We start from the raw sequence: 15178 nt of genomic DNA, 5'->3' as shown, positions 1-15178 counted from the left end.
CATAAATAAATGGAAAGATATCTCATGTTCATTGATTAAATATAGTATTGTTAATATGTGTGCTGTTTAATTTCCACATATTGGTGAATTTTCCAGTTTCCTATTAATTTTTAATTTCATTCCATTGTGGTTGGGAAAGATACTTGATATGATTTCAATAATAGTATATTTCAATCATATTGTTAATATATCCATATTGCCCAAATTCAACGCAATCCCTATCAAAATCCCAATAGCACATTTTTAAGAAATAGAAAAAAAATTCTAAAATTCATATGGAATCTCAAAGGACCCCAAATAGCCACAACAATGGTGAGAAAGAAAAGCAAAACTGAAGGCCACACACTTCCTGATTTCAAAACATATTGCAAAGCTACATTGATCAAAACAGTATGGTACTGGCATAAAGACAGACATATAAATTAATGAAACAGAATAGAGAGCTCAGAAATTAATCCTTGAGTATTTTGCCAAATGATCTTCAATAGTGCGACAAGACTTCATAATAGGGGAAGGATAGTCTCTTCAACAAATGGTGTTGGGAAAACAGGATATCCACAGGCAAAAGAAAGAAGTTGGACCCTTATCTTACACCATATACCAAAAAATTTACTCAAATTGAATTAAAGACCTAAACCTAAAACCTGAAACTATAAAACTCTTAGAGGGAAACATGGGGGAAAGCTTCATGACATTGGATTTGGCAAAGATTTCTTGGAAATGACACCAAAAGCACAGGCAATAAAAATGAAAATAGACAAATAGGACTACATTAAACTAAAAACTTCTGCACGGTAGAGCAAAGAATCAGCAGACTGAAAAAACAACCTATGGAATGAGAGAAAATATTTGCAAAACATATATTTGATAAAGGGTTAATATGCAGAGTACATAAAGAACTCTTACAACTCAATAAAAAAAAAAATAAATAACCCCACTGAAAAAGTAAGCAAAAGACTTGAATAGATAACTTTCCAAAGAAGATATACAAATGGCCAACAAGCATATAAAAAGATGCCCAACATCACTAATCATCAGGGAAATGTGAATCAAAACCACAGTGAGATATTGCCTACACCTGTTAGGATGGCTATTATTTTTAAAAAATAGAAAATAATAAATGTTGGTAAGGATGTAAAAGAAATTAGAACCTTTGTGCACTGTTGGTAGGAATGTAAAATGGTGTGGCCACTATGGAAAACAATATGGAGATTCCTCAAAAAATTAAAAATAGAACTATGTCAATCCAAATTCTGGGTATGTATCCCAAATAATCGAAAGTAGGATCTCAAAGAAATAATTACATGCCCATATTCATTACAGCGTGATTGACAATAGCCAAGAGGTAGAAACAACCTAAATGTCTAGTGACGAATGAATAAAGAAAATGAGGCATATACATGCAATGGAATATTATTTAGCCTTAAAAAAGAAGGAAATCCTGTCATATGCTACAGTACGGATGAACCTTGAGGACATGCTAAATGGAATAAGCCAGTCACAAAAAGACAACTACTGCATGATTCCACTTACATAAGGTATCTAAAGTAGTCACACTAATCAAACAGAAAGTAGAATGGTGGTTGCCAAGGGGGGCTGGGTGGTGAGGGAGAGGCGAGGAATTGCTTCAGTAGTGCAGGGTAGGGGGGCAATTCTAGGGATCTGTGGCACAATGTACATGTGGTTGACAATATTGTACTGCACATTTGGAAATTACTGGGAGGGTGATTTTATGTTGTATTTTTTTTGCCACAATTAAAAAATGACCAGTTTTAAATTGATCACACAATATCATGGATGGATCTCAAAATGAGCATGTTGAGTGAAAGAAAGCAGGTACAAAAGATTACATACTCTTTCATTGCATTTAGATAAAATTCTGGAAGATACACCTTAATCTCGAGTCATGATGTCTTAGTCCATTTTGTGGAGGTAAAATTTTCCTCACCCCTTTGTTTCCTTAAAATTTTATTTATACCTCGCTTTTGGCATATGTCCCCTTGTATTAAATTTATATAGATACAAGTCTGATCGTTTTTACTAGATCAAATTCAGCTTAAAGGCAGAGCCTGTATTTAGCTCATCTTTCTTTCCTCCACACTGCTCGTCAACAGTGCTGTGCACCTAATAGATATCTAATAAATACCTCTGGAGTAAAGAAACAATTAAATTGTTGAATGAATAAATGAGGTCTGTAGATAATTTTATACAGTTGCAGAAATGGATAAATATGCTGAGTCTCTGCCTGTCTCTCTAAATCCACTTGGAAGCTTTCCCTTTTCCACTCCTTTAACATTCCAGTCATATTCACACTCATCAAGAGCCATCCGTCTTCCAGATAGTATGTGTAATGCTTAAGGTTCTCTATAGGTGGTACTAACTGAGCATTGTAAAGTAGTTACTGACAACATATATGTTCACTAGATTTTGCCTCCTTCCATGAAAATACTAATGTAAAAGTAATGCAAAAATTACATTGCCCCTTCTTTTGGCACTTGGTAAGGAGTAAACTCAGTGAATGAACTTCCAAGGAAATCAGTAAGGAGTTTGAACAATTAGAGAAAATCTTTCTCCTGCTGGGTGACGTGTCACAGGGAAAGAAAACCAAAGGTGAAGAGATACAAGCACAAAGTAAAATCCTAATTATTTGATCTAATTTAATATACAGGCTTCCAAGGAATTCTCCTCCACAAAGTACAAATAAAAATAATGCTTTAATCTTCCCCATGTGAAAAGTAAGAAATAATTTTCCTGATTTGACCTCATCGTGTGCATATTTACAATTACGGAGAAGGAATTTAAAATGCAAAAATGCCAGTTATATCTGAACAGTTCTAGAAGTCACTTGGCCAAATGGATGACTTCGTATTGTAAGCCTGGGAGGCTTGGTTCCCACAAGTTGCTCAGTGTCATCTGTGGGAACTTAGCAGCCAAATAGAAATGTAGCAACTCTGCCGTTCCAGAACAGCGCAGTTGTCAAAGTTGAGACTCCATTTCTGCCTTTTTCTTCTTTGTACTCGACTTCACTGTAAAATGTGCAGCAATTATGGGGTCGTCATACACCTACTTCAGAGTGTCCATGCACGGATAACGTATGTCACATGTGTAATTGCATAGCACGGTGCCTGGCACATAGGAAGCAGCCAGTCCATCCTAGCTGTTCGTACTCATCTTCCTGCATAGCCTCTGAGGGAAGCAGCCCAGAGGCCCGCCATTCTTGCAGCAGAGGCCACTCATAAATGGGAAAACGTAGACCAAACTGGAAGTTGTTTATCTCCTCAGAAATTCTTGTTAAGCAAAACGATTCAAAGGAACACATTTCCTTATTGAAAACATTCTGCATTTAAAGTCTAATTAACTTTCCCACTAAGATGATAACAGAGAATATGTAGGCCCTGCCCCAGCCTGAAGGAAACTCCACATTCTAAGAGGAGATGAACAGGCAGCAACCTTATAATTCAGCCAGTCTGGTTGAAAGTGTCTCCCCCGTGGTGCTCTTGTACAATACAGGGCTGATTGGAAATGATGTCCTATTTTCAAGAAGATAAGCATCAGTAGCAGTGGACAGAAAGATGCTGTTTTTCTTTGAAACCTTCCTTTTCAAGTACACGAGGAAAAATAAGCTGTCATGTGATGCAGAACAGCTCTCAGCATGCGAACACCAACCCTCCTGCAGAATGGACACCTGCAGGATTATATCCACCACCTTATTTTCTCTCAAAACAGAGAACGCTTATTCCCAGGGCAGTGTTTGCCAATTCCTGACAGCAGAGGACTCGTTCCAGCCTGCTACTGTTCTGTGCTTTCTTTCATAAGACAGGCAGCAGCGTAAATACCAAACCTCATTCTGGAAAGGATAATTTTCTGTTTAGCTTTGAATGGCTGTCATAAAGAAACAATTAAGTAGGAAAGCAGTGACTTCATGCGAGAACTATCACTTCAAGTTAATAGAGTACAAAGCTAGTGGAATATAAACCAAAATATGCATTTTTTAAAAACCCATAAAACCAAGCCACTCTGTTGCTTATAGTAATGTGTTATCCAACTCACCAAGGATACAAAATCTTTTAAGTAAATGGTTCCTAGCTCTTTGCGGGTTCTTTGAGAATCTGGTGAAAACTACCAGGAAAATGCCTATATGTACGTAGCCATAAAAATGTGTCTGTAATTTTAAGTACCTGAGCACCCCTGCAAATCTACTAATCCTCAAATTAAGAATCTCAACTCAAGAATAAATTATGGCCACATTCATGGTCTCTGGTGGCAGCAGAGGTGGGTTTGAATTCTGGTTCTAACTGTTACTGCCATGTAACTAATGGCGTTTTTAAACTTTTTGAGCCTTGGTTTTATTACCTGATAACAGAAATCGTAATACTTCCCATGTTGTAGGTTAATTGTGAATATCAAGTTAGAGAATCTAGAGTCTGGACTCAGAGGCTCACTCCTGTAATCCTAGCACTTTGGGAGGCCAAGGTAGGAGGATTACTTGAGGCCAGGAGTTTGAGACCAGCCTGGACAAGAGTGAGATCCTATCTCTATAAAAAATAGAAAAAATTAGCCAGGTGTAGTGGTAGATGCCTATAATCCCAAGTACTCAGGAGACTGAGACAGAAGGATCTCTGGAGCCCAGGAGTTTGAGATTTCAGTGAGCTATGATCACGTCACTGCACTCCAGCCTGGGCAACAGAGCGATATACTGTCTCAAAAATAAAATAGAGGATCTATTTATAGCACTAGCTATAAATAACATGCTTAGTTCCTGGCATGTATTAAGTACTCAATAAGCATTAATATTGTTATTAGCTATGAAAATACAAAACTTAGGCCCTGCCTGGTCAGAGAGCAACTTCAATTACATTTCAGTTCTGCAAACGTTTACCAAATGTCTCCTCTTTATGAAGGAGTGCGATAGGATTCCAGAATGGGCATGTGAACAATGGAAGGGGCCTGAGCCAGGGAGTTGATTCAGATAAACTGGGTTATGCCCAACACTGAGCAGGGCAGATCCAAGAGTCTTATCTTCTCAGGGTTGGAAGGAATTTTAACAGTCATCCAGCCCACTATTATAGACGATTATGTCAAAACCACGGCAGAACGACAACTGCAAGGCCTACTTCACAAAGGGAAACCGAAGAATCTTTAGGTAACATTTTATGTATTTAAGAGGAAGGAGATAAACCAAAGATATTAATAATTTATGGACTAAATGGAATTGATAAATCCCACCACTAAGAATTTTTTGGTTAACCACAGTTTAGGCTACTGATGGATTTTATGCAGAATTAAACGTGGAAATACATGAAAGCAATAGTTGTGGGTCAACAAAGTAGGTCACAAAGCTCCATTTGAAATAGACTATTTTACCTGCCTCCTCAGTCTCATAAAATAGACTATTTTCTGCTCCATCTATTTTCTGCTCTGTGACACTCTGATAGCAAGATTCAAGGCTGCAAATGGGATGATTCGGAATCGGTCTTTAAGTCCACTCCGACCAATTCAGTAATACTTCCAGCATCTCATTTCCTTGGGTATGGATTTTACCCATAAAGGAGGTAAAAATTCAAAGGTGTATATCTTAAAAGAGGGAAACTAATCAATGACACTGTATTCTCCTAGTTCTCCTCTTACTACTCTGGCCAGTTTCAGGCTCTTTGGGAGATCACCTTCCTCTGCTATATTTCTGCTCTTCCCCTAAATGTGAGATTTGAAACTCACATGTCTACACAGGCCAGGCAAATAATGGGAACCACTGAAGTAGACTATTTGATGACTGTGGTGACCTAGAGTCTGTGTGCCTTAGACTAAATGGGGCAGCTCTTACTCAGCACCCACCAATGGTTTCCATCTGGGAATCAGGCATATATCGCTAGATCTTTCCTTTTCCAAGATATATTTCAAATACAAATATGTATGTAAAATTTCCTGACTTTTAAATATCAGTAACTAATTCACCCTTTATAAAACACATTCTGTGGGCCAAACCAAACATACCAGACAGCACCAGTTTGAGAGTTCAGCTCTGGGTTTTTGGGTTTCCAGGAGCTCTGCCCCGGGTCTTATCTTCTCACTCTGCACTCTCGCCCTAGAGAAACTCATCTGCTCCCATGGTTTAAAATACCTTCTCTGTGCTGAAGGCTTCCAAATTCATTGATAGTCACAGTCTCTTCTCCAAACTTGAGACTCATGTATCTAATATAACTGCCAATGCTATGTCTCCCTTGGAGTCTCACGAGCACCTCTGCAAAACTGAACTCTTGGTCTAGCTCCCAGACCTATTCCTCCTTTGGTTCCTGAAGCTCAGTAAATGGTACCTGTATTGCTCAAGAAATGTGGGAGTTATTCTCTACTTTCTTCTCTCTTGCTGCCCTTGTCCATTCCATCACTTTCCTCTTGATCCTTCATCTAAAATCATTCTTCGGTTTATCCACTTATTTCTATCCCTGTCGCCACAACAAGCCACTGATGTTTCATCAGATTTGCTGCAGTCGTATCCTAGCTGGATTACTTCTGCCCATTGTCCTGCCAATCTCTTCTGCATTTAACAGCAAGTGACCTTTTAAAATATTAAGTGGATCAGACAACTCACTCATTAAAATCTCTCAATGTCTTTATAATGCATGAAAGACAAGAAGAAGAAAGTGTATCAAGTAGGTGTGCTCCTACTGTGTCAAATGGTGTAAGAGTGTTTTTTTCTTTTATTGGGAAAAAAATGCAGAACAAGAGTATTTTTCATCTATAAAACAAGAACTATAATACCTACATCAAGGGTTGTTGTGAGTATTAAATAAGGACCAATATTATTTTTGCATTGGTTTTGTTAGTTTTTGCAGGGGAGAAGGAAAATTCAGTGAACATTTATTAATATGTTAATAGCTACTTACACTCCCTAATTAGTACCACCTACAGAGAACTTTCTAAGTGTTTCAGTGACAAGGTTTTCATTCATATTATTCTAGTCTCAACATTAAACATCTGCGTTGATTAAAGCATAAAACCCTGATCTTTTTTAATTATGGAACAAACTAAGTTCAGTTGAAAACATAGGACATAGCCTAATTTCAAATGTCTTCAGATTATTTTTAAAAGAAGTTTTTAAATGGAAAATGATTAGATGATGAAGTTGGTGCAATGTTACATCAGAAAAATTGAACCATTGTTCCAAAACTATTTTTATTGATTTGAATTCACCTTTGCCTTTAGCTGTACAGGACAGTCTTAATTTCCAAAGTAGACCATTGAGTTCAGCAGCCCATAGTCACAGCAGTCCTCGTGGCCCCTTTTTCTTTCAATGCCCACATTCCCATTTAGAGAACACCAAGTTGAGAATGAATCCATGAAATCTGCTGTGGCTGGTGATCACAAAGCCAGGAGTGAAGGTGAGAAGCTGCCCCTGCAGCAGTGAGGTCTGTCTCTATAGAACTGTAACTAAGTCGACTCTTTATCTGTGTTTCCTTTTCTAGTAGATCCATGTGAGAGTCATAAAATCCCTCCATGATGAGCTCTCTTGTTGACTTCCAGTTTAACTGTGAGCTGATTGGTTGATGGGCCCTTGCAAAGAGAGAAGTGGAGATTAAAATTCCTCTAGAGTATAGCTCTCATTTTTATCTCCAAGAATAAGATTCCAGCTTTGGGGGCTGGGTGCAGTGCTCACAACTGTAATCCCAGCCCTTTGGGAGCCCAAGGTGGGAGGGTCACTAGAGGCCAGGAGTTCAAGACCAGCCTGTGCAACATAGTGAGACTCTGTCTCTACAAAAAAAATAATAAAAAATAAAATGAAATAAAGATTTCAGTTTTTGTTATACCTCCAAGTAGTGAATTCTCCCATTTGTGCATGCATGTACCAGATACACAATGCGCAGGCCTTCGTTTGTACCCCCATAACATTCTGAAATAATAAATAAAAAAAAATTTTTTTGAAAAAATAAAAACAATTTGAAGTTTGTAGGAAAGAAAGTTTGTTTCTCAGTGGCAATTCTATTAAATAATTATTTATCAAGAAGCAACCACGTATGAGGCCCCGTGCTATATTGGCATCAACGCATACATGTATAAACACCCAGAAAGGACTCTAATGCATCCGGTCCAAATTCTCATTTTATAGATAATTAAACTTTAGCCCTAAAGGAGAAAAGTGATTTATACAAAGTAACACATGTAATTACATATAGCAGAGACTGGAACATAGTCTAAAGTATGGTAGATTCCCAGTCCTCATAAATACAATTTTAAGTACATGTATTTTGTTCTCATTGTAAAAGTGATGTTTAAGAAAAGCACTGAGTAAAAACAGTAAATCTACCACATGAAACTACTCCTAGTCTCTCCTGAAACCTACAAAAACTACAATAAAGGGCTTTTTTTTAAAAAAGACAGAAACCAATATGAACAAGGAAAATGGAAAAAGAGACAATAAGAAAATGTGGGCAACTGGAAAAAAGCAGTCAGTGACTTCATAAACTGGAGGGACAGAGTGCACCCGGACATGCAGGTTGTATCCTTCCCCACTCCAGGGGCCACTGCTCACCTGGACTCAAGCTCTGGAGTGGTTCACTGCTCACCATGCACCACAGCAAGCCACCGCCCTGCAGAGAAAACAAGCACAGAGCAGCCCTAGGAAAAAGGAGGGCCGCCCCAATTTGCACCCAAGGATTCCCCAAAGATCAGGGGTTGAAGGCACCAAATGGCTGTGGAGATGAGGATAAATGAAAAGGAGTACGCTCACGCAGAACAAAGATGGCAGATAGATAGATAGAGATATGGCACCAGGTTAGAATGCAGTTTCTTGGGAAGTGTGAGTGGAGATCCAATTTCACTTTTTTCTAGGTTTTTCTAAGTGACTGGTTTTATTGACTCTTTGTTGAATGTCCCTGTTTTTAAATACTAAATATTTGTATCTTTCTAGAGGTACTTCCAAAGTTTTCTTTTAGCCTTTGATCTGTTACATTACAATGAACTTCATGCACTTAGGGACCTAGGAAACTTATTAGAGCTTAGTCGTTAGATTGGCTATTTCCCTGTGAAATACCCCACTTCTCTAAAACTGATTCTTCTGGTCATAACTCTGTTAGTTGTCTTTATTTGTCTCCTTTAAAACATCTTAGGAATTTACTGTCCTTTGTGAAATTTGTGTATTTCCCTTAACTGGGCCACAACATGAAAAAAATTACATCGGTGATTATCATAGCGAAAGTATTTTTTGCACTTATTTTCGTTACATGGCAAGCAAAAGTACTATTATATAACCATCATTATTCTTTAGTACTTAGACGTTTTTGTTGGTCTTTTAATTGCCTTCTGCAGAGTAATAGAATGTACAAGACCTTTTGAGTTTATGCAGCTCAGCTCCCCAGCCTCCCCTGTCTGTACTTCCTAGCTTGACTCTGCATTCCAGTCATATTTAAATACCCTCTGGTGTCCACCTGCCCAAGGCTCCCTATCATCAGATGTGCAGCCATCTGTACATTGTAGGGATGAAGGGAAAAACTTCCCCTTTACCCTCTAAAGGTTCATTGAAAAATCAACTTGCAAAAGGCAGATTAATTGGAGAAAATGCATACAAATTTATTTAATGTGATCACAAAAACCTTCAAAATGAAGACTCAACCCCTCAGTGGGGTGCAGAAGCTTATATACCATCTTGAAGTTACAGAAGGAATGGGACTTGGATCCTGGCAAAACAGATTATGGGCAGAGGGGAGAAAAGGAATTCTGTTGGGGGGCAATCAGTGATTACTAGGGCTTGAAGAATGTCCGGTGGTCTGCAGCAAAGTCTATTAGGCCCACAGAGAGGACAGTGGTTTGTGACAAGTTTGTCCAGGTTTCTTGACAGACTTCAGTCTTCCTTCCCGTGATAAGGGTTCAGTCAGTGAAAACTTCGGGAAGAGACCAGAGGTCATTGTTTTCTTCTTTGGTAGGTCCCAATACTTTGGAAGAAGCAATGTGGGGTGGGGTTTGTCAGAGAGACCTTGAGGTTTTGTTTTCAGTTCAGCATGTTGCCATATTTTGAGGTATCAGTTTCTGAACCCCAACAGCATACTATTGCTTAAAAGATTATTTGTTGTTCTTCATCTGGCTAAAATACAGATTATCCTTTGGGACTCAGTGTAGACACTATACCCAGCATGTGGTTACATAGCCCTCTTACCCGCCGTTGTAATACCTGGTACATCTTCCATCATAGTGCTTATACCCGTTGTGTTGTAAGTGCCTAGTTAATGGTCTGCCTGCCCACTAGACAGAAAGACCCCCTTAAGGATGAGGATGCCTTGCTCTCCCCTATATCCCTAGCTCCTAGCACAATCCTTAGTATAACACGGTGACACACTAAATATGTCTTGAATGAGTAAGTGATATATGTCCATTGCAGAATATTTGGGAGAACTAAAAAAAAAAATTTTTTTTTTAAAAATGAATATAAATCTCCAAACTAGGGATAAATCTTATTAGTATTTTTGGTTTCCTTGCTTCCAGTTAGCTTTCTCCATTGACATCATGGCATATAAAGCTTTGAGTATTTTTGTTTTCACTTAATAATACACTGTCAACATTTTCTCACTATAAATTCTTTGGAAACTTTAGTAGTTATAACAAGATTGTTCTTTAGAAGTAACATATTGTTTATTCAGATATTTTCTATTGTTGGACTTTAAGTTATTTGCAGCGTTTTACTATGATAAATAATGCTTAAATGAATATTTTTGCACCTCTAATTATTTCTCTATCGTACCTCCTGGAAATGAAATTACTGGGTGAAAATTTCACAGTTCTATGTGCAATGTATCAACATACCTACCTCAATGTACCCTTAAGTGTAATATTACCCTTTTTAAAGAGTGAAGTTTACATAGACAAAAAGGAGTATTTCATTTTTACCTTCTTTATCTCTCATTTATATTACACACTCTATGAATTGTATAATGATAACCTTTGCCCATTTTTCTGTTGGACTATTCTTATTGATTTAAAAGCTTTCCATATATTAAGAATACAATAATTTGTGAAATTTTTGCAAATTCCCTAGTTTGATATATGTCTTTTGATTTTATTTTGCATGTTTTTATCATAACATTTTTTTAATTTTGTGAACACTTAACCAGTCTTCTGTGAATTGCTCAATTACTTTTCTATATAGAATTTCTTGCCCTACTTAGATATAATACATATATTTTCCTACTTAGATATGTGCTTAGATGATATATTTTCTTCTACCTTTGTTAGTTTCTTTTGCTTACATTTAACTTTTTGACCCATTTAGAATTTATTTTGGGGTATAGTGTGAGGTGAAACTTTAACTAGAGTTAACTAGTCAATTCTTCTGATACCTTCTCTTGGCCTTGAAGGAAATGTTATTAGAGACAATCGTATTGCGATAACCAGAACCTAAAGTCATAGCCCAGTGTTTACTGTGAACTTTGCTTTCTCCTCCCAGGTGAGCAGGAGCCAGCTGTAAGCAGTGATTCTGACATCTCGTTGATTATGGCAATGGAAGTTGGACTGTCTGATGTAGAACTTTCCACTGACCAAGACTGCGAAGAGGTGAAATCTTGAAATGGCAAATATAGAAAAAGAGATAGTAGGACCCAAGGGGAAGGAAGGAACGAGTACGCTGGGACTTGAACCAGGCACACACACCTGCACAGCACCTTGGCAACTCCAGGGTGCTCCATTCAAGAATGATAACGAAAAGCAATATCCAAAGTCTTGTTAATCAGGATGCAGTTTCTCCATCTCTACGACAGTCCATGGCCTTGGCAACTCGGAGGGTGAAAGCTGATTCCCACGTCCTTGTAGGCATACACTTCAGAAGCTCCTGAAACAGAGACAGAAAAAACACCTTTAGGGTTTCTCAGTTTCATTTCAATCTCTCCCAGGTCTTAATTGTTCTTGTTTTTGGAATGATGTTTGATTTCTTTGGCAATTTCTTTTCGAAGACTATGTGTAATTTACTTTATATCCACTCCTTTGTTCTTCCTTTGGTTCACTCCAGCTTTTGTATAGATTTCTGTTTAGAAGCACCAGTTCCTCCTATGGTCAGTTTGTATTCCACCTCTGAGATGCAGGGTCTTGACCCCTCAGCATGAAGTGTGCGTGACTTTGAGAAGTGCCTCCACACCCTGAAACAGACGAAGGCCAGCTTTCATTAAGAATCTAAATTCTTTTAAGTGGGTCTTAAAAATCCCAGCTGCCAGAGACCCCAACACTAAGCTCTAATCTGCTGAGGCCACTGCTCATTATTTTAAGCGACATCACACTAGCTTCCACTTGACAGGCTCTGTTAAGGGCCCTGGTGACATGAGACGGGAGCTCTAGGGAAGAAGTTGAATTCATCTGGGTCTAACAGTCTTTGGCTGAAATTCTGAACTCAGAAGCACTCTCCAGGGCATCCAATCTTTGGCGGCTGCCAGGCTGGTTTTAAAACCAGAAACTACATAGTCTTCCCATTAAAAACAAAATGCCTGTTGCCTTGGCTTTCCCTGGGCTAAAGTAGATTTTTGTCACTTCCATAGTGGATCTGCAGGAGATGGGGGCTTTAGAGAAGGGTCTGTCATTTTTGAGCACAGTGGCAAACACAGCGGGAGCTGCAGTAGCACCTGGATCTTACCTTAATTTCAACATACTTCTGTTAAACCTCACCAGACCACGTGGAAGGATTTAGGTGAATCCTTAGCAGATTGCTTCCCGGCTCCTGAGTGTGTCCAGATACCAGGTGGGGAATGAGGTGCGGTTTGATAAATCATTTGAACCAAAAAGTGCAGCATGAGAATTTGCTGAAACAAGTTTATCCTGACTGAGATAGACTAAGTAAGAGAGGGAAGGGAAAAGAGGTATCCAATGAATACTCAAGTGCACCGCCATTTTTAAAACTGTGTCTGTTTTTATTCTTTTTTTGTAACTTTTTTTTAGAAAAGTGCTATTTTTTTCTGAAATAGCACTATTTGTGCAGTTTTTTCAGTGGGCCATTTTGCAATACATTGAGAGTATCCAGATGCAGAGATGACTAAGGTAGTGAAAGCTTCTCTGAACAATCAGAGGGGTCACGTCATCATCTCTAAGCAGTTGGCCAAGGCCAGGCTGTTGCTTGGATTAACTACAAAAGAAAGGCTTTTCTCGCTGCATTGTATTTACATATTTGATGAGAGCTTTTCCACTTCATGAGGCTAACACTCATTCAAAAACAGAGTTCAGTGCTGCTGTAAAAGCTTGATGCCTGCTCACACGTGGCATGTGGGCCAAGGGAGAAAGGACACTAGTTGCTCTTTTTTCACCACTTTTAACAATTTCCTATTTGATGGTTTAGAAGTAGACAGCGAGACAAGGAAAATGATTACCACCTTCAGAAAGGTCCGGCACTTCCTGTAACGAGATCCAGTCTCCAGGTGTGGGAAGGCAGGCAGGAAGGAATGAGGAGACCTCTGACCCAGGAGTCAGGAGTCCCAGGTGAGCCACACCCTTGCTAGGTCTCAGCTTCTCCATCTATATGGTGAAGAGTTTAACAACACAATTCCCAAAGCTCCCCTGGCTGTAGGAGCACCGACGAGCATTTTGCTAGGTGGATCTACTTTTTGCAGATAGCTGTCACATGGGCAAGCAGGCTGCAGGCTTGGGGAGGCAGAGTTATTTGACTTGTAACATGTAATAACAGCCTGTGAGATTTGGCACTCCTGTGTTGCTGAGAGTGAAGATCTAAATGATTGAAGTTTTAAGTCCAGGTAGGAGTTGGTTTGTTTTGCCTTGTTTAAAAACTGCTGTTAGTCACAGCGTTTTCGATCGCTGGAGACCTTCAAATCCCACCTCTCAGTGTGGGATTCTTGATCTCAAAGGTATTTATTTTTTCAGTCAGCATAGGTCTGCACCACCTACTCCTCCTTCAGTCAGCTTTGCCCAAAACAGATTTTGGCATTATTGGTATTAACCTAAGTCCGGTGGAATTAGAAGGATAATTCAGCAGCAAAAGAAATATAAATTATATTCCATACCCAGAGAGAAAATGCCCTTTGGATTGTACAGTCCTCTGTTCGATGAGTGTTTTTTATTCCTGCTAATATACCAGGTAAATCAGGATTTGACTCAAATGCAGGCCCTGGTCACAGCTGCCCCACGGGGTGCTGTGTGGATGATAAGGGGTCCCAGAGGCCAACCTGAAGCCTGTGGATCTGACCCCAAGGAGGTCCTGCTGCAAATCCCACAAGCTCATGACATTCTCTACTTACCAAAGGTTTATTTCTAGAGATTTCCCTGTGGCTTTGATAGTTTTGTAAAAAGTTTAATCAGAAAGTTTTCATTTCAGAAGAAAGAGAAACAGCCGTTCCCCATAGTCTTCTTCATCACCTCCCCGCAAAAGAGACTCTGACCTGGAGACCCAGGGGTCCACAGATGAGTGTCAGGGGTGCGTGAACCCTCTAGACGTTGATGCAGATTGTATGTGCATCTGCAGATGTGCATTTTTCTAAAGCGAGAGTCCGGACCAGCACTGTCCAATAGAGATAAAATAATGCAAGTCACATACTTAATTTTCTACTAGCCCCATTTTTAAAAAGTAAAAAGAAACAGGGAACTTAATTTCAATAATGTATTTTAATCCAATATATCCAAAATATTATCATTTCAACGTGTAATCAACATAAAAAGTTATTAAGGACTTTTTTTTTTACATTCACCTTTTCGTACTAGTTCTTTGAAATTGGTGTGGTTTACACTTAACAGCACATTTCGGTTTGGACCAGCCACATTTCAAGGGCTCACAAGCAACATGTCGCCAGTAGTGACCACATTGGACAATGGCAAGCAGAGATAAATGTGGGCCCCTTGTCCACTGAGCCGAGCAAGGTGGGGCGGGGGCTGTCATTAAAAAGGGCAGAGAAGACACTCCCAGAATGGGGCTAGGGCTCAGGTTGTAGGTTGGGGGGCCCAAGGAGCTTGTCGCCACTCCATTTCCCCTTTCCTTCCCTCCCACTCACGATAACGGAGTTCCCTTGCCCCAGCGGCCTCGCCATCCAGGCACCCCAGCCCGCGCCCCCAGTCCCTGGTCCCTTCCTGCTGCTTGCCGGGCACCCCTGGGGCCGCCCACCTCGGAATTTAGCCTGTCGCGCCGCCAGCCATGTGGACGCTGCTCTCCCTGTCACTCAACTTCTTGCTCCCGCCCCCCGCCTTGCTGTAACCGCCGCTTACCTCGGTTTCC

At 39.5% G+C, this 15178-nt stretch overlaps 1 protein-coding gene across 1 annotated transcript in view; it reads left to right on the top strand.

Moving 5' to 3' along the window:
- Window positions 1-11547, top strand: part of RNF150 (ring finger protein 150) — a 261357-nt gene extending 249810 nt beyond the window's left edge. Inside the window, exon 7 of the mRNA XM_012642742.1 lies at window positions 11429-11547. Coding sequence (XP_012498196.1) covers window positions 11429-11547 — 119 coding nt within the window. The remainder of the gene's footprint in view (window positions 1-11428) is intronic.
- Window positions 11548-15178: the final 3631 nt, after the last annotated feature.

The sequence above is a fragment of the Propithecus coquereli genome, unplaced genomic scaffold, assembly GCF_000956105.1.
Source record: "Propithecus coquereli isolate 6110/MARCELLA unplaced genomic scaffold, Pcoq_1.0 Scaffold185, whole genome shotgun sequence".
NCBI lineage: Eukaryota > Metazoa > Chordata > Mammalia > Primates > Indriidae > Propithecus > Propithecus coquereli.
This window is presented reverse-complemented; position numbering and strand designations above follow the sequence as displayed.